We start from the raw sequence: 19,269 nt of genomic DNA, 5'->3' as shown, positions 1-19,269 counted from the left end.
GCCACACAATTCTTCCTGGGATCGAGGTGGCACATGCCACCGCCCACGAACTCACCGGGCATTCCCAGAAGAGGCCAACGACGTACCGGCCCACGAAGACCTAACCCTCCACCCTTTAACCCCAACGTACTCTGACATCTTAGACCACTACCGGAACTCCCGACAGCTCCATCCCCCCCATCCCTACCTCACAACCATCGGCGCTTGCATATGGCGCCACCTACAATCACAGACGTACAACAGTCACACTCGCCTCCACTATGTCTCCCCCACCGTCTACCCATTCAACTGTCCACGCTGCGATTACCCCAACACCACCGGCCACCTAGTTTGGACATGTCCGTCGTATCGCCCCCCCCCCCCCCTCCTCACCCTCTCTCCCCCTCTCCCGAGCATTGGGAGCTCGCGCTGCGCTGCAGTTAGCTCGAATAACAGGAAGCCCTGATTCTCCGGGCGATGACTGCAACCACAGCCCGCGGCCTACCGGAATAGGGTGGCCACCCAGTGCCCCACTTTTTAACCTAACTCCCTTTTCCTCTTTTTTTAATAAACGTTTTCAACAGCTTCTAATGAGTGTCGACCTGTCACGACCGCGTGGGAGACCGCAGGTTTGAGAAGCCCTAAAAAAGCGCCTTTTTCTCCCGCCACATCCCCTTTGAATGAATGCTTGAAATTGATAAGCGAGTTCTTAGGTCACAAAGATGAATACACTCGACATTCTACATAATCTTAGTGAAGCCTCTGTCCTTGAGAGGGAATCTTACTTTACAACCGTCAACAGACCACTTAAGGGCCCAATACAATCGATTGAATACCCCGATGACTTCTTTTCAATTTTCGATTGAATACCCCGATGACTTCTTTTCAATTTTATGCGAAATTACCTATCTAAGAACAGCGCAGACGTACTTTTGCGAACTGCATTGACAACGACAGTATATAAGGCGGGCGTTTCCTGCCAAAGAAACGCGCGGCGTGATTGTGAAAATGGTGGTCGACAGAAGGGCAATGTGCTGACTCTTAAATGTTGACACCACCGCCTCACTGCTCTATACAGGTCATCTTAGCGCGCGAAGGTCCCCCCTAACGTTTGTATGCAGAGATCAATCCCCACGATCACTCAAAAACCTCTCCGCTTTGAACGGCAACAGCTGGGCGCCCACAGCGAGGCAGCCCAGTCGCTCTCTCGTTAGTAACGTCTCCGAGCCTTATCACTCGGTCGCAAGCTGCACCGAACGAGCGAGTTTCTTGCATTATTTTTCAGAGCACGTCGTCCGCCTCGTGAGTGGCCGCGGAGATCGGTGGCACTACCGGAGCGGCAACCCCGGGAGCCCTCTATCCGGTTGAGGTTGACGCCACGCAAAAGGTAGTGGTTCCACAAAACCCGAATTGGTCGACCGAGGCGAACGCATTCGAAATTACAAAGCATAAAAACATGCGAAGCAAGGTATTAAATGTGCAGGTTTGCCCAGCCGCACTTAGCACTCCTTTGTATATCGAAACGGCGATTTCTTCCGATATAAAATGAATTGGAAAGATTGGTCCAGCATCTTGTCGCTTTGCTCGAAAAGATGTCGAAAGGCACTATGTTTTTTTTTTTTTGGCAACCGCAGCCGAGTGGCTCCTTTTCCTTTCACCCCAACGGCCTTGCGCCCCTCTTGCTCCTCCTATGATAAAAAAACAACGGAGGAGTTTGAGCTGAGCTAGTGGTTTGATGCTTGCGTAGTTGTAATAGCACAGACTAGGTGTTTTTACCCGTCTACTTTTAGCTACAATTTTCAATTACGTTTTTCACGTGAAACGCGTCTTTTTTTTTTCTTTTGATACTGTTGGTAATCACCGTAGTGCATTGTTGCGAAGATTAAGAGGCAGTGACGGTTCTTCCGAAGGATATTATGGTTGGAACATACAGTGTTGGGTACGCTGACGCCTAAATTACTGGTGTGATATTACTCGCTCAGACAAAAAGTAAAAATTCATAAGAAAAATTAGCAAGTTGTTGAGTACGCCGTGTTTTGAATGATTAAGGTGTCGTTATGTAGAACATAACACTGCAGTTATTCAACTGTTATATTTCAAGGCCATGGTTAAAAGGCGGAGTTTGAGCCTCCAAAGGTTGGTTTCTATGTTCTTCGAAAACTAAGAAACTTAAAGGTATATGTATATTAAACAACTATGTTTGTCTTCACCTAGTCGAGAGGAAAAATTGGTAAACTGCAAAAATGCAACAAAATTGCCCGAAATATATAGGCTAGATAAGGTCAGCTAGCCCAAGTTTACGTAGCGCGCCTTATGTAGGCGGCGACAAGTGCTTTGTTACACTGACAGACCGACTAAAGATTTACCTAATGGCGGTAGTCTATTTTGGCTATTTATCGCCGGCTATTGCCTGTTTGGCTATTTATCGCGTGGCTATTTGTCACCTGTGTAAAAGTTGGCCTGTGTAGCGTCGGCGCATTAAACCTCATATTCAAATGATGATGATGCAACAGCCGGATCTCCGACGAATGGAAAGGGGCCGCCAGCTCTGTCGTTTCTCTAGCCTTGCACAACAAGTGCAAATTGCGCCATTTTTCTTTTTCATTTGGTGGTTCCGTCGACAAAACAACAGCCGCTATGGCTGGGATCGACATGCATTTTGAGTTCACCGCCGCAACGCCGTAGCCACAAAGCCACCGCGGCGGATGTGCGACAAGGTGGAGGCGTACACCATGCAGTCGATTTCCTAGAACCGCTTAATTACCCGCGCTGGTATAATGACGTTTCGTTTCCCCCTACCGTGCCCCCGACAAAACAATCGATGCGACCACACAGCCTGACGCTCGACTACAGAAGTGAATCCCGAGCAAGAGCGGAGGTATCGCGCAGAGAATGCGAGCAGCCCGGCTAGGAACTTCCGCCGTCTGGCGGCCTTCACCGCAATCAAGGAAGGCCGCCAGCCAGCAAAGCCATAGAGTTAATACTCCTGAGCAAAGCCATGAGGGGCTGCCCGTATAGCGTGTATTCGAAAGCAATGGAGCAGCGCATGTCTCATCGGAGCGCGGCCACTTACCCCAAGGAGGAAAGAAAAGTTTAGGAGGGCGCGTCACGTGACTATAGTGAAGCCTAGTCATAAAAAATAAACAGGAAAAACTGATGGGAGTTGCACCACCACGTGACAGGCAAGCGGTACCGCGGTACTTCTTTGCGCCTCATGCGGCCGCCCGCCCGCGCTGCGTGCGCCAGTTTGATTGCCGGGCCGTCCGGGTACTCGGGTTTCGGCGACGAGTTGCCCTCCGGGCGTTGCGCGCAGCGCTGCCTGCAACCCGAAACGCGCAGCGGGTGATCGTACGGGCACAGTGGTCGAACGGGAGAGACGGAAAACATCTTTATTTATTGAGCTTTCGGATCCGTCCAAGTTCACGCCGCAGTCGAAGTGTTGTGTGCCGCCGCCGTGCAGAAGTGGAGATGACAGAGTACGACATCCGTGCCTTATCTTTTATTTCACAAAACACCCCGCACTTTCTTGGTTCTGGTAATTCTATCTTTTCAACTCCCAGGGGTATAATCTCATTCGTTTTTCCCATATATTTATCGCACGGATTGAGCAGTCCTCGGACAACCAGCCAAAGTACTGCCTGCGACGTGAGGCGGAAAATGATCCGTTCTTCCCGCGCCTGCAACCAACAACAGTGCTTCTGCACCTTTTGTCTTCTAATGCACTGAAGGAGACAGCAACGCACCACAAACGTCATTCCGACAATTGTGGCATGCACAGCGTGCCACCATGCCGGAGCACCGATAAGGTGAACAAATGCAAATGCGCGCACGAGCGAAACCAAAGATTTTCGCACCGCCTCTCAGCTGATAGGAGACTCGTTACAGGGCTATGATGTAAAGGGAAGGTGGCGCGATGACTCCCAGCAGAATGCCAAACGCAATCGTCAAAGCACTCCTGGCAAACACCGCGCAGCCGTCGGCCGCGCCGTGCTTGTGCATGTTTATGGCGGGGCGTTCGAGCGATCCAACGTCAGAAGTGAAATTCGGCTTGCAGCTCGTGAGGGCGCTTCGTGAGAATGCGTTTGAAGTCTCGCCTTGCTTTGAACAGCGACAGCGGCAGACAGCGGCCACGATGCGAGGCTTGGAGTGCAACGCTGGCGAACAATCTTGTACTGCCGATACTGCGCCTTCGGCGACGGCGCTCGCCTCCACCTCCACCGGCAGCCAGCCGGAGCCACTAAATGCCACCACGGGCCTGAAAGTGGTGGATCTTCTATGACGCATTGCGCGGGAGGAGCACGAGGAGAGGAGACAGCGGCTTCAGAAGAGAAGGTTGGCTTGCCGAAGCTGGGACGCCTGACGTCACGCTCCCTCCTACCGTTTTTCTTCCACTATGACTTACCCCAACGCACGCACTCTCAGCATGGCCAGAGTCCTTCAATGTTTACTGGTCACGAAACTGCTCCGTAAATCAATGGGAGAGCTTCATATGCTGCGTTTGGCCGCCGCGCGGTGGCGCCACCCTCTCACTGAGGTCACTCCTCGGGTGGCGTTGCGCTGGCTCGAACGGCGGAGCCGCGGCGAGTTGTGTTTGTTTTGTGTGGGAAAAAAATTGTAACGTGCATATCGCGATCTTGTGATGCGACTTAAGTAGTGCAACGAAGATTCCGAACATGTGTTGCGTCTCGGGATGTCGTTCCTTGTACAACGATACCACAGAAAATGTTTCCTTGTTCTGTTGACCGAGCGACGGGCAGCTGCGTGAGAAACGGAGGCGCGCCATTCCAAGGCAAGCAACGGGAGATTTCAGCTTCGATTATAAGTGTGTGACAGTGTGTGGAAATGCACTGTGTGTGAGAATGGGAAAAGCAATGTATCCTTTTGAGAGCATCGTGGACCTAAAATTGTACAAGGCTAACTTAAAGCCGGATTTTTGTCATATCAGTCAGGTTGTAGAAGTGCTTCATTACCTGTTTGCAAACTTGTATTACCTTGCGCTCAGGCTCGCGTGTAAAAAAGTTTTGGGACGTCCCTGTGCTTTTACTTTTCATATTTCCGCGAATTATCCCTTAGGGTTCATTTTGTTTGTTTTGTAACCGCGCGCGGCCGATTCCGGCTTCTTATCTGGCGTTTCAACCAAAGCGCCCGTTTGCTCTTTTTGTCGTACTTCCCGTCGGGCAATATTGTTTGATATGGAAGGGGTGCCACCTTGTCGCTAACTTGATTTTTTGTTTCTTCGACAATGTTCTCAATCGTATTTCCATGGATCTGAAATTAATAACGTTCCGAGAGTAATGCATGCTGAACAAACGCCGCGCAATTCACTTTATCGACGTTCATCTGTGCACGTCACACTGCGGACTGCTGCTTCGACGTTTGCGTTTCATTCTAGTCTTTTGTAATGCAGGAGCTCGCTAGCTCGCTGCGTTCAGAAAAGCTTTGCGTCGTTCGCGGCTACGTGGCAATATTCTGTTTCCTCCGTGTGCTGCACATCGCAGCGCGAAAAAATAAATTTTAAATGCAGAGCATTTCAGTAACTCACGATGTCACCCGCGTTGGCGTCCGTAGTCCGCACGCTCACTGCGCATGCGCGTCGAGTCGAGGCGATAGCGAACACTCTCTCGCGAGGGGCATTGGATTGGATTCGATTGGATTGGCCTGGATTGGATTGGCTTGGCTTGGCTTGGCTTGGCTTGGATTGGATTGGATTGGATTGGATTGGATTGGATTTGGATTGGATTGGATTGGATTAAAGTGGATTGTGTTGGATTGTGTTGCGTCATAGCCGCGGCAGACGCGCTGGGGCCGGCACATGTGCAGTACTCTCTCTTCCCCGGTTTCCTCTCCTTCGAGCGCGCTGCGCATATAACCGGTGTGCCGTTCTCCGGCGGAGCAACATCCGCGCTTGCCTCAAACACCTAGAGTCCACGCCGCTTTACAAGTACGCCAACGTCGTCGACTGGGACCGGCTTACGCAGTCCCCTCAACGTATATAAGCGGTGGAGCGCGCGTTCGGAATTCAGTCAAGGGCGTCTTTGCTTGGCTTTCGCTTGACGTGACGCTTTGCTTGACTCGAGTAGATGCGACGCATTTACTCGAGTTCCCCCCGTGGGAAGATGCGGGCGGCTTTTTTGTATGCTGGACCACGCTCTTTTTTCTCCCTTCGTAACACTGAAATTTTTTGTAGCGTGTGATAAAATCAGTTTTATTGTTCTTTTTCGCTTCCTGTTTGTGCAAGGATTGCAAAGCGTGGAAGCAGAAAGACACATGGTGCAACATCTCTTCGTGTTTTGATCCTTCGCGTTTCTGCAGCGTTTTTAGATGTTCTCAAGTATGTACCCACTCATCGAAACGACAATACTATTGGGCTATCTCTTTTAGCGTTCTGTGCATTCCAGAGCAATCAACGAATTCATTAAGCGTAGTCTGAACGACGCGTACTTGGTTTCTTTCAGTTCTTTTATTGTATTATCGATAGGCCCGGAGCAGTCCGTGAGTACACAGTTTCTGTATGTGTGGTATTTACAACTTTGCTTTAAGAAAACAAGCAATAGAGATTTTAAAATCCGTAAGCACGACGGCGCAGCGCTTGTGCCAGAGCACACAGAAGCCGTTGCCGTTCGCGGACGAAGTCTAAGGTAATTTACTTCGAAAAATAAAACCCCATTGAAGGCAGGTCATATACACAATGACTGGACTATTCATCGCTAACTACTACGAAAAAAAAACACTTAATCAGCGCGCAAACACCAAAAACAGCGAGCGTTTGCACGCCAAGAGCTGGCCAATACGCCGCACGCGCGGCGGCTGGATGCCCTTCGTGCGGCGGTGGCGCCTGTAGTGGCGCGCGCGGTCCCTATATGAAACTAGCGCCGAAGTTTCGTGACCAGTAAAGCATTGAAGAACTCTGGCATGGCGTTCCTGTGGTTGGCGACTGCGGCGCCCCCACCAAAGCCGAAATGAAAAGATCGGCAGTTTGCCCCCTGATCACCTCCTCGCCCATTTCATTTAGTACACAGGCGCGACGGCACTTAGCGAAATGTATGCGACTAGTACGCGCGCGCCCCGCTTGCGTACTCTCCCTTGTGCCCGGTGTGGTTGACCCTGAAACCTGTTACCCAGCATTTTTAACAGCAAACAAAACAACACTCTCCGATAAGGTGAACAAAACACCACCGGGTCATGCCTGGTTGGCGTAGAAGCGTAGAGACGGACGAGCACTTCGCTGATAAACAACCGCACTAGGATATTGAACTTCCCGCATTCTCGACAAAGATTAGACGTTGAAATGACCGGCAGGCCGGGTCCCTTGTCAGTTTTTGTTTTTTGCTAACTTACCGTATGCAGCAGGAGTCGTGAATTATTTATCATCCGTTCAAATATAAACGTTTTCTGTTTATATTCCATGACTCAAAGCTTGCGCTATAAGGTTTATAGTCCCAGTCTTCATTACAATGCTGTGTTGCATCGGCTTATCGAAATTCCTACCTGCGGAAGCTTGAGAACCGCAGAGTCAGCGCAAAGATACAAAACTCAACTAAAACCGAAGGAAAACCTTCGAATGCGATCATGGCAACAAAAAAGACGTTTCCAGTCTCCATCTTTTCGAAGCTTTCCTCCTCGCGTTCTTCTGAAGTGGACCGCTCGTATAAGAAGACGAACGCCACCGATCCCCGCTTCGTACGCCCAGAGTTGCCGCCGATTCTCACTAAGCCCCTTCGCAGCTCCAAGATGGGTAGTCTCTACCTTTGTGCGTTCCTCTTGTCGTTTGTGGTTATAGTTACGGCAAAAGATAACAAGCCAAGCGACGTTCCTGCAGGAGTTGACGAGTGGTACAGGGTGAGCGTAACGTTTTCTGATCTTTTGGAAGGTTTTGTGAACAGAATTGAGTAGTTTTTTTTGTTTCACTTTTGTTACCACTTTTGTTACCACTGCTCCTATTATGTCGTAGAGGGAGGGAGTGACATGTATGACAATTACGTCTGCGCGACAACTACTTTAGCATCTATTGCAACATCTGCCACAAATGTCTTGCTTGCCGCTATAAAACGTCAGTTGCGAAGGTCAGCAACTGCAATGCAATAGCACGCCACGCAACAATGTGTCAGTGAGCTTGAAAACGTTTCTTTTCACAAAATCCAATATGTGCAACTCTGTATGAAAGAGTACGAACCGTCGAGATGCACACGAATGTTATTCGGTTTGCGTTACTGAATCAGTTTACTGCTTGAGCAGACCAGCAATGTTTCGCCAAGTTCACTGACAATGTCTGACTTCCTGGAATGCCTATATTAGACAGGATCACCCTAAACGCACCTGTTATCATTGCGAGGCGTTTGAGCGATAAACCGAAAACATCTCCTAGCCCAACCGTGTATGTGGCAAACAATTGTTGTTATCAGGGAAACACCACGTTTCGGCTACAATACATGGTTAGACAAACGAGCGTCGGTTTAGACAAAAGACCGACCTAAACATTCGTGCTTTGAAGCATTGTGGCTTTCCCGTAATATTCCTATCAAGGACGTTTTTGTTGCTACAACGTGCTTTCTTCACTTCATTCGTTTTTGTTGTTTCGTCTTTTGGTGCGAATTATTCGACAAGCATACTCGCGACAGTTCACGCTACTGTTTAACTCACGATGTCACCCGCGTTGACGTCCGTAGTCGTAGTCCGCACCCCTCCCCCTACACTATATGAAAAAAAATACTATCCGGCGCCTGGTTTCGATCCCTCGACCCTGCGGGCGGAAAGCAATGTACATGGTGCTCTACCCACTGCGCCACAAAGCTGACACAGAATGGGAGGCTACGAACGCGCCTTATATCCTTGACTCATTCAAACTACGTCAAGAAGCTGCTGATACAACGCATTCACTACCACCAACTCCCCAAACACTAAACGTTAACGCAATACACCCACCCCCTATGCGACGCATTTACTCGAGTCCCCCTCACGGGGAGATGGGCCCAATTTTTTTCAGAGTCGGAGCACTCCGTGACTGTCGTCCGCCTGTTCTATAGACGTGCTTTAGCATTCACTTGTGGGGCGATATGACGTCAGTGCGGCAAGTGCTTGCCTAACCCTTGTTCCGCCGCTGCTAGTGTGGTAAGGTACAGTGGCACAATAAAGCGATAAAAGAAGAGGTAGTGGTGTTGAAAACAATCGTTGGTGGATTCAGGTAGAGGCCGACCCGGGGGAGGTTGTCTCATTGGTGCGTGGCGCTGATCAGTCGGAGCGGACTCATGGCTTCACCACCCGTCATTATTGGTGCCTAGGGCTGTTGGGTCGCTTCGACATTTGTCATCGGAGTGGTCCCACACGACGTCGATTCTTAACAACAGTGGGCGGGAGGGGTTGAGCTACTTACCAATTATGCTCCTGAGCACCCCCGCAAATGCGGAAGTGAGCTCTGTGTGACCTGACCACATGGGAAGCATACGGGGGCCTCATAGCGCACTAATCCATTGATCCGAAACAGCATAAGCCAATTTTCAGTGCCGTGGATAAATTCTCTATTACAGCGTCATAGAATGAGGTGCGTCGCGTGAAGATTTGCTGGTGGTAGCTGGTGGTAGCTGTGGCAGGAGTTCACTATATGTGAATAAATGGACTTGAGCCTCTCTCCAGGAGCATCTGAAACGCATCATCGTACAGGTCTTTCGTGACACGCTTAATTTGCCATCCGCAGTCATTTCGCAAGCTAGCAAGGGTTACAAACGTGATCGATGCAGCTGGTGAATGTTCCACAAGTGTACTCTGCTGGACGTGTAAGCGCTGTCAGTGCACACATTTTCGCACAGCAGCACAGCAGCAGCTTCAACAAAGCTCGTCTTACAGGCCGACTAAGTGCTGATGCCGGGTTAATAGCTGTGAAACCACAGCTTCGCGACTCCGGTCAAATAAAAGGCCAGGTTTTATTTCTTTCGCAGTTTGTGCTCACGCGTTCGCATGACGAGAACCAGTTTTAACCTCGTAGCAGTCGGTGCCGCTGAAAATGGGGAGTACAACGTTGACGGAGCCCACCAGACGTAGACGTGATGACACAACGGCAGGGTAAAACGCGGCTATGCGGCACAGCTGTGGATTGCATCTTGCTGTGAAGTTTCAGGGCTGGTACAAGGGCGTCCAAACCTCTACCATGCTGAAGCGAGGTTGCATCGTTCGGGTCAAGGGAGCGCGGTCACATGAGAAGTCGTAAGAGCGAAGCCGCATGGTTCGATCTTCCCTTTCTCAGTAAGACACTTCTAAAAATTTTTTGATTTGATGCCAGAGACATCATTGCGGTGATAGTACGATACGTGATTGTTACGATGCTCGTGTTCGGAAGAATGTCCTTTTTAAAAATTACAATATTGAAATAATATCCGAGCTACATTTGCAAATAAAATCTACTAATACATCATCTAGTAAGCACACGCATTGAGGAAGTAATGCATCCAACAAAATTAAGAAAACATTCTACATCACGCACAACGTCCTTTCAACCGTTTCAGACTTAGACCCTCAGAGTGCTTTTTGTAGCCCGGATCAAGTTGTATTTGGCTTCGTTTTCCCGTGCAGGCGACTGAAGCTCTCCCGAGCGTGGTCGCCATCTCAACGTCGAGCAATAGTACGAACTTCAAGTGTCTCAGGGCCCAGAGGACCAGCTTTGATGCTGCAGCAAAAACAACCAGCTATGTCTGGCACATGAAACATCATGGCAGCGGACCCAAGTAAGCAGTAGCCGCTTTCTAAATTGCCCATCTGGTGGCATAAAAACCTCGTGTTTATTTGCTCTTTGTAATTAATTCAGCCTAAGTGCGTAACTAACAAATCCTCGAAATGTTACATACTGTGGAGGTTGAAAATAGTCTTGCCTGTCATCACTTCCTTATTGTACCATTGTTTTCTTTTCTTGCGGTATTTACGCAAATTAGCTTCATACTGTGGTTTTGCTTTTCGGAAGTTATAAATTCAGTCCAAATCCAAAATTTGCGTAGGAAGCCCGTAATGTACCCACAAGTGCAAACACCCAGGAGGGCGGCTTGGATTGCACGTGTAACTGTTACTTCTGTCCAGGACTCTCTGCCAGTATGAAATACATCCAGACTACCTAACGTAACTGCAAACATGTATAAGTGGCTATAAGCTAACAAATTCTTGAACATACTGGTTTAGCCGCACGCGCAAGTCCAAGGCATATTTTTGGAAGTATAGTTATCATCTTGAAATGAAAAAAAAATTGCCGGAAAAATCAGGCGGTACTGTCGTACAAGCACGCGAATATTCTTGCATCACATTTTTTTGTGGTTGGTGGAGTGTTACACTGTCTTTCTTTTCTAATTTTGCTGCAGGAAGCTCGTCATCGACGCAGAATTCGGCAATGCCACTCACCCGACCACGTATTACGTTGACAACGGTAAATAGAATTCTGTAATGTGGGACTTTAAAAAAAGACCCCGACTAAGGCGTCAATATTCAGGGGCTGTTGGTCGGGGGAGATGGAGAAGACATTCAGCCATAAAACGGGATAGCGAAATTTGCGATCTACCAAAGGTGGCCTGGGGGCAAAGGTGTTGTGCTGCTGAGCCCAAGGACGCGGGTTCGACCCTGACAGCGGTGGCTGCTTTTCAGTTGGGAGTGAAAAGCGAAAACGCCCGTGTGTCGATATTTCTCTGCACCCTAAAGATTCCCAGGTGGTCAAAGCTAATCCGGAGCCCTCCACTACTACGTGCCCTGGTCTAGCTTCAGCGGGCTAAATCCACAAAAATGTTAGTTAGGTCTGCTGACGTGCTTCAAATGTGAACTACTTCAAATGTGGCTTTTGGCTTCGGGAAGGCATCTGAGTGCTGCAATAGTCTTTGTTACTTTTGTATAATTTTGCGCTATAGGACGTCAGTTACTTTCCCTCCACGCCGCTAATTTCTTTTAAAGGGGCCCTGAAAGGCGTTTTGAGCACACTAAATGAACTAGCGCAATCGTTAGATTGGGTCGTCAACGTCATCTGTGCCAAGTATTACTCTTTTACGCGCAGCGGAAAGCTCACACTTTTGTTGCAAAGTTTGTCGCTTTTTTGTCACCCTTTCCTTCGTGTTTTTGGACACCGCCATCTTCACATGTCTACATCATCGATTCCCAGATGTTCGTCATGAGCTAGACATCCTGCTATTGGGCGGCTTTTTCACGCACTTCCGGCAAAGAGATGAGTCGTCTGCTCAGGTCGGCTCGCCGGCTGATATGCCGGCGGAGTGCCGGAGTGCTTGGACATTTTACGACAAACGAAACAAGTGTAAACAAACGTTTAACCGTTTGTATTAAATGCAGCACGGCCATAACTCGACATGGATATTCCCTTACCTGAGTACGTTCCGTAAAGAAAGCGTTGAAGCCCCGTGGCACTTCTTTCGTGCAATCGCAGAGAACGCCCTGAGCCGAATGCCCGGGTTTGACGCATACATTTTATTCTACTTCAAAACAATCCAGAGATGGGTTTCGAACGAACACAACGTCACAACATGCGTTGCAAGTCTGAACCGCGATTGAAAGACGATGGGTTGCCTCCTCCTGCCCGTCGTAACTTCGGCATTCACCTCGCGCGCGGTTTGCGGGGACGAACAGCAAGTCACTTAACTCCGGCGCACAAGCCGAGATGGCTTTTAGCCACGCACACTGCACATACCCCATGCGAAGTTGAGTCGTACGTCGCTCGAGAAAGATAACCCATACCATGGGAAGCACTATCCACCCGCAGAAGCACAACGTCGCATTGCATCGCGAAACAAAGACGTCCACAACACACACACACACACCATCGCCTCCTGTAATGTCAAACGCATCTCGCACTTCCCAATGGGAGTGGGTGGTACGCCTGCAGTGCCCACATGTCGCGAGGTGGGGCCCCCAGCTGAACCGGGAACACGCAACTGTAACTGAGTTCTACAGTGGTTTGTGCCTTGTTGTCAAGGCAACCGATGTTTGAGATTCTCAAAGAAGTGGCGCTCGCTCCAGCGCTAGAAAGCTCAGAGCCGCGGTGGAGCATGCTTTGCCAACGTTGCCGCTCTCCACCACGCGTCGCCCCAAGCTGAACTGGTCACATGATTGAAGGGTTTTGTGCACGGGTTCTGTATCGATTTAAAATGTCTTTTTCACATGCCGCCGGCAGGAATTACGACCGCCGCAAAATAAGACCCGGCACCAGCGGGGCCACATCTGATACGGCACTTTTTGGATAAACAGTGTCGGTGCATCAAAGGGAACGAGCGCACGATCTTCCCCGTACGGCTGCGAGTTCGCCGCCGATAAAAAGTCACGTGCCACCGATAGCAACTGCACCAACGAACACCGCGAAAGGGCAAGGCCAGGCCGCCGCACACATGCGGCCAGATTTTTTGTTCGGTTTTCCAGCCTTGAGCGAAGTGCGGGATTCATGGTGTCAACAAAGCTTGCCCGTAGCAGACGACGTAGCAGCGCAATAGCGGAAGTACGTCACCGCTGCGGAGCGCAGCATCATGGGAGGCAAAGCTCGCGCGCCGTCAACAGCGGAGAGTAAGTCGAAAGGAGGAGGAAACGCGGAGCGACGATAATGCGCGGTTTTTGATTTACGATTTCTCAGCTAATACTCATCGCTTTAACAAAATTCTTGCGGGAGGAGATTGCAAATACATTGCTTTATTTGGGTACATGTACATCCATGCATCGGCGGAAGGTATTTCAGGACCCCTTTAATCAGCTTTCCCCGTGTCTGGGGTCTACACGTGCTGCCACGTGGTCTCTTCACGTGCGCACTCTGCTATCTCTAACACTTTTGGTACCATCTACTGTGGACGGTCAACAATCCCGGATTTTTCACTCATTTGGCATATCAGACTTTCGCGTTTAAAAATGACTAGATCTGCGCGTTGGTGTTCAGTGTTGGTTTACCGCAGAACAGAATCGCGAAAAATTCTGCTGGGAAGATATTAAAAGTGCTGGTGTTGGGAACTAGATCTTCACTGCGCGTGGTTTACGAACGTCACAACTGGTTAGAATATCAATGGGTAAATAACATGTAGACCATCGTCGTCGTTTCGTAGTCGCCACACCCTGTAAAGGTCTGCAGAAATTGTTAAGAACAAGGGGACAGGACGCTAACAGCAGCCCATGAGTCAATATTTGGTGAAAGGGGAATTGCAAAACCTAACGACTTGCAGGTCTATGCCGGTGGTATCTTTGTCGGTTTTATAATCTTTACGTCAAGTGCAGTATTACCGCACGAAAAAATTAGAGATGATGCGATTTAATTTTGCCTTTTTGCTCCATGCTCTTACTTTGGAGGATTTTGAACCAAACTCCTTCACGTTTCCGATGTTTGTGGTGCGGTTTGTAGGGCACGTATTAAAGGCGACATTTTGTTTTTCAGACCGAACACGCCCACTCCATGCGCAAATGATCTACTCAGACTACCAGAACTGTCTTGTCGCTAAAATTCCAACTCCGGAACACGAGCGTGAGTATATTGGCAGCATACATCGCCGTTTCTTCTATTTTCGATCACCGTTAAACTTTTATATATTAAATTTTACCAGCATTATATTCAATCCCGTCAATGGGGGAAGTGGCATTTCAGCTTTGATTATCACTTTTTCATCCCCAATAAAAGAAGAATGAACCATACCTTATTCATAGACATTAGGATCAGCACTAGCAAAGCGAAATTTCGGCCAAATCCGCTTAAAATAAAAAAAGAACTATTGCTGCCTTTAGTCGACACTGCTAAGGATGCGTTTCTACGGGAGAGTGTTGTTCACACGAACAGAAGCATCAAAACGTGTGTTGCCATCACATTCCAATGGTGTATAAAAGGGTACCATCATTGCTTACATAGGATAACTCAGTCGGTCTCCCAAACCAGTGCGATGCTCTACATGGCTTATCTGCGATAGTACCATATCAGACAGGAGTGCTCCACTATAGTGAACTCCGCAAGTACACTGCTCGAGTTATTTCTGAAACCAAGAGTACTCAAGAAATAACACCCGCTCAGCACCCTTTTGCAAAACCCATAGAATAGACTGACCAGCCTGTACTTTTGTATATTATGCTCACATAATTTCATGTTACAATCATTTGTCAGAAAAAAAATATTTACCCCCTTTGCAGGGTTCGATCCCGTAGAGTACTAGTGGTACTCGGTTTTGATAATGACGTTATCACTTTCATCCCGAGCACTTCTCCACTCAGTTGTCTATAACCCAGCTCTCGTCGTACTTGCAGCCTTCAGCTGCTGGCGCTTCAAATAATATTTATGGGGGAAGGATACTTTTTGATTTCATGACAGAAGCTTGCATAGGACTCATGAAAAGTACTGTCTTGTCAGCGATCGTGCCTCATATCCCAGGTATAGATAGCTTCTGCGCGTTCAGCTCTGCAATCAAACGATCAGAACTCATTTTAAGAGTTGTTCATGCACGTATGGAGACATTAAACTGAAGTCAAAGCCCGTATTTTAAAAGTGGGCGTATCTTGATACTGATCCGCCATCCGCTTATCACTGAGCTTTTATGAAAACACTTAAGATGATTTATATAATTTGGATGGATCGCTGCCTTTGTGCTTGTTCAAAGTAATAAGCAGAATCTGTTCCTATGGTTTCAGTCCAAATGATGTAATTTTGTCTATAACCCTTTGGAAAGTAAGCTGAACCGTGTAAAGTTTGCAATACGGTAAAAAATCACAAAAATTTTACTCTGGGGTCTAGCCTAAATGATGCGAAGCAAGTGATCTTGTATTTTCGTGATATGGTGTGGTGTTTGTAACATGAAATGGCAAAGAACACCGTCGAAGAATTGTGACAACTGGTAAAGGGCGTTGCAATGCATAAATGTTTGCGTTAGCTCGCACCCACCGTCCTGTCGTCACCGTTCCTGTTTTCCAAAGGCGTCGTGGCCGTCGTCCAAACGCTCCCTAAGGCAAAAAATTGTAGGCACCATTCGATAGGCAAGGGCTGCGTTACGATTGAACTGACTACCACCCGTACATTACAAACCTAAATAATGCCATTATTGTTTATTGGCATTAAAAACCGAGTAACATATTTTGAGCGGCCCATGCTACAAGCTAATACTCAACCAATGGGGAAAGACATTAAAGGTGTTAGGCGTGATGGTGATCATGGACGCAGACAGAAAAGCACCTTGACAGGGCTACGAATTATTTTACGATAGTAAATATTATGAGACACAGATTTACAAAAATGGTGCAGCAACCAAACGTACTTACGAAAATGAATGGTACGCATCAATGCCGCGATCTACACCTACGCCGGTTATGTTCAAAAGGTTATACGCAATACTTACTGGCCTTGACGTGGAGAAATGAAATAGTATTATGGCAGCATGAAAACCAGCAATAAACTCACATTGCAGCAAACACAACATCGCCTTAGAGACCAACGTACTTGCGGTTTCTTCTGCGAATAGTTCATGAAACGTATTTTGGCAAACAGCTACGGCATGAAACCAAAGTGCGAGACCCTTGAAGGTAGAATCAAACTTTGTTCAGCTTAAAACAACTATCCATTGGTAAATCACTCAGTTTCATTGAGTCCCCGGAGGATTTTTCCAAACGAAAAAACGGAAAACACTGAAAACTAAAATTTCTTGTAATCAATCACTGTTTCGTTAGCCTTTTTTACAATACATTCGGTAACACAGCTGCAGGACGGGACGTCGTATATGTGCCCCAGTTACGTAAAGACTAAAAACACTTAACGAGTACAGAAAAAAAACTTTATTGCATTGTAGAAAAATACAATAAAGAATAAAGACTAATTCGCCGAAAACTTAGACTATTGAAACAAAACTTAGGTGGTTTAAGCGCATTTCGTTCTTTTTTTGTTGCAGACTGCGCGCTTTGGGTGACGCGATCTTTGGCGCACAGAGTTCCTCAAGACTGCCTCAAGCATTACGAAGAAGCCTGCCACGTCCGCGTTCCCGTTTTCGACCGAGATCTTTGCACTGAAGAAGAATAAAGAAAGTGGACTGCTGCTGCTTATGATGATGTACCCGACGCAGTGGCTCAGTGGCTGTAGGGACCGGGCGGCCGTTGTATGGCAGAACCGTCGCTTCAGAGAAACAGCGCCGCCCGTGGCGAACCGCTCGTCAGTGGAATGTCAGTGGCAGTCAGCGCAGCGCAGTTGCGCATGGCTTTCTGTCGTTCTGCTGCGGCGCCGCTTTCAAAGAGCAGATAACCACGAGGACGTTTTTTCAGATCGATAAATCTTGAAAGTAGAGGCGACCTTACGAGGCGTGCCATGTGTGTGATTTACGCCCATACTCAGTAGTTACAAATAGTAGACGACGCTCAATGCTTCAAGCTCAAAGTCAAGCTGGAAGTGCAAGTCCGTTCATTCGTGCAAATCGTTCATGGCTGCATGCGGTTTGGCACATCGAGGAATATATTGCAACTAAATGCTTCTACAAAGCCGGTGTGTGCAGCCGATCCAGGAATGCTGCGGTGCGGGCCTTTGGCAGCTGATGACGAAACGGCGCCGTGCACAAGTGAAAAACAAAGTTGGGGGTTGTCTTCTAAGATTTACCCCAAAACCGAAATTGTGATGGACGACGCTCCGTAATTTCATTAACTACTGTAGAAACGTGTTTAATTTCACAGAAATCAGCTTTCTAGAATCATCGGAAGAGAGAGAGATAGAGGTCTCTAATGTGGGCTGGAAAGGTCAGCTCTGCAGTGCTTGCTACGCCAGATGGGGGTGATTACAATGCAGTGAAGTGAATGTGAGAGATCGGGAAGGCAACAATTAGAGAGAAAACAGAAGTTGAATGAACATGGCACGGAATGAAATGCGAGGAAAAAACTCTAACCAAAGTTAAGTAAAAAAATATAGAGCGAATGGAGCGCAGGAAGCTCAGAGCGCCTAACAACAAAAAGGAGTCAAAGCGTATACATGACGGCGCAAACGCGTGAAGTTGTAGCCATGCGCACAATGGAAGAATTGCAAAGTTTTGTCTAGTCCAGAATCCCGCAATAAACGCAGAAGAAATTTTCTCCCTAAAGATCAGTCATTGTTGTTGGCCCAGGGTCCCAGAAAGTGACACAACTGAAGGCTTGCTCCACGTCGGCACGAGACAGGCAGCTCGTTGCTGTTACTCGCGCATAGGCACAACAAGTGCTCGGTAGTCTCGCGCACACCGCACGTGGGGCACAGTGGTGAATCCACCCACCCTATTTTGAACTTGAAGCTTCGGATGCAAGCCACGTTGAGACGCAAACGATTCAGTACACCTTCAGACGCTTTGGTTAGGTCGGGTGGAAACACGGAGTTTACAGAAAGGGTCAATTCCACGCAGAGGTGGATATCCGCTGCGAGGGTGCTGCCACTTCAACATTTGCTCACTCCATCCAGTTCGGTTGATAAGGGCACAACCATCCTCTCCAGAGAAAGAAGCTGTGTCGTGTAACGCAGAGAGTGGCCAGCGCTGGCGGCTGTGTCAGATGTCGTATTTCCTTCTATTCCCGAATGACCAGGCGGCCATTGAAGCACGATGTGATGGCCCGCGCGCACCGCTGTGTGGATTTCGCTGATTTCCCAAACACGTCAGTTGTAGTGGTTGGAAAGCCTTCTTAGTGCTTGCAAAGCACCCCGTGAATCTAAAAAGATCACCCATCGCCGGGCATGATGTGCACCAATGAAATGAAGGGCAGCCCTTACAGTCGCTAGCTCAGTAGCGGTGGATGATGTTTTGTGGCTCAGTTTTTTCCTGATTGCGAATCATCGGAAATCATTTACAGAATAAATACAGCATGATAGTAAACGCTATTGCTTGTCGTGGAAAAACAATACTTTATAAGAATGGTTGCTGGCTAGTTGGCTAATGGTTTTTCAAAAACCAATTCCTGCGTGGGCGAAGGACGAGAGACAGGAGGGTGCCAAAAACCTGCCCTCAGTTTCGCAACTGAATGCTGCAGTCGAGGTTTACAAGCTGCCACGTACGCTTAAAAAATTATGCACCTCTCCCTCTAACGACGATCACGCTTTATTGCAAAGCTTTCGCGTGTAGGTTTCATTGGTTGCCTTCTGGATCTGAACTTTGAATAGTTGAGCTTTGAATCTGACCAGCACGCAGTTTAGTCTTTTGATCGCAGCGTCTTTGACTTTGACCATTTCCAATCCTATTTCGCACGAACAGTGCTTCACGTTCAACCATAGTCGTCGTTTGGACGGAGGGCTAGATGATTTTGCTCTTTAATATTGCACTTCCATGACACCTCTCAAAATCCCAACTGGTTCAAGCGTGTCGGAAATGCGTCTGC

General features: G+C 48.2%; 1 protein-coding gene across 1 annotated transcript; it reads left to right on the top strand.

Moving 5' to 3' along the window:
• Nucleotides 1-7,461: 7,461 nt before the first annotated feature.
• LOC144164164 (uncharacterized) lies at nt 7,462-16,980 on the top strand. The gene is made up of 5 exons (XM_077694682.1): nt 7,462-7,818; nt 10,543-10,694; nt 11,316-11,380; nt 14,360-14,446; nt 16,842-16,980. Exons 1-5 carry the CDS (start codon nt 7,549-7,551, stop codon nt 16,967-16,969), a joined length of 702 nt encoding a protein of 233 aa, XP_077550808.1. The 5' UTR covers nt 7,462-7,548; the 3' UTR covers nt 16,970-16,980.
• Nucleotides 16,981-19,269: the final 2,289 nt, after the last annotated feature.

This window comes from Haemaphysalis longicornis, unplaced genomic scaffold, assembly GCF_048455015.1.
Source record: "Haemaphysalis longicornis isolate Haplotype H1 unplaced genomic scaffold, Haemaphysalis longicornis Haplotype H1 scaffold_13, whole genome shotgun sequence".
Taxonomy (NCBI): Eukaryota; Metazoa; Arthropoda; class Arachnida; order Ixodida; family Ixodidae; genus Haemaphysalis; species Haemaphysalis longicornis.
The sequence above is the reverse complement of the archived record's forward strand: the minus strand, read 5'-3'. Positions and strand labels throughout refer to the sequence as shown.

What these genes read in the sequence shown, in the direction of transcription:
- LOC144164164 (XM_077694682.1), top strand. Translation starts at nt 7,549, where the DNA reads ATGGCAACAAAAAAGACGTTTCCAGTCTCCATCTTTTCGAAGCTTTCC. An exon ending in CATCATGGCAGCGGACCCAA is followed by an intron (nt 10,695 to 11,315) that starts GTAAGCAGTAGC and finishes ATTTTGCTGCAG; the next exon opens with GAAGCTCGTCATCGACGCAG. An exon ending in CACGTATTACGTTGACAACG is followed by an intron (nt 11,381 to 14,359) that starts GTAAATAGAATT and finishes TTTGTTTTTCAG; the next exon opens with ACCGAACACGCCCACTCCAT.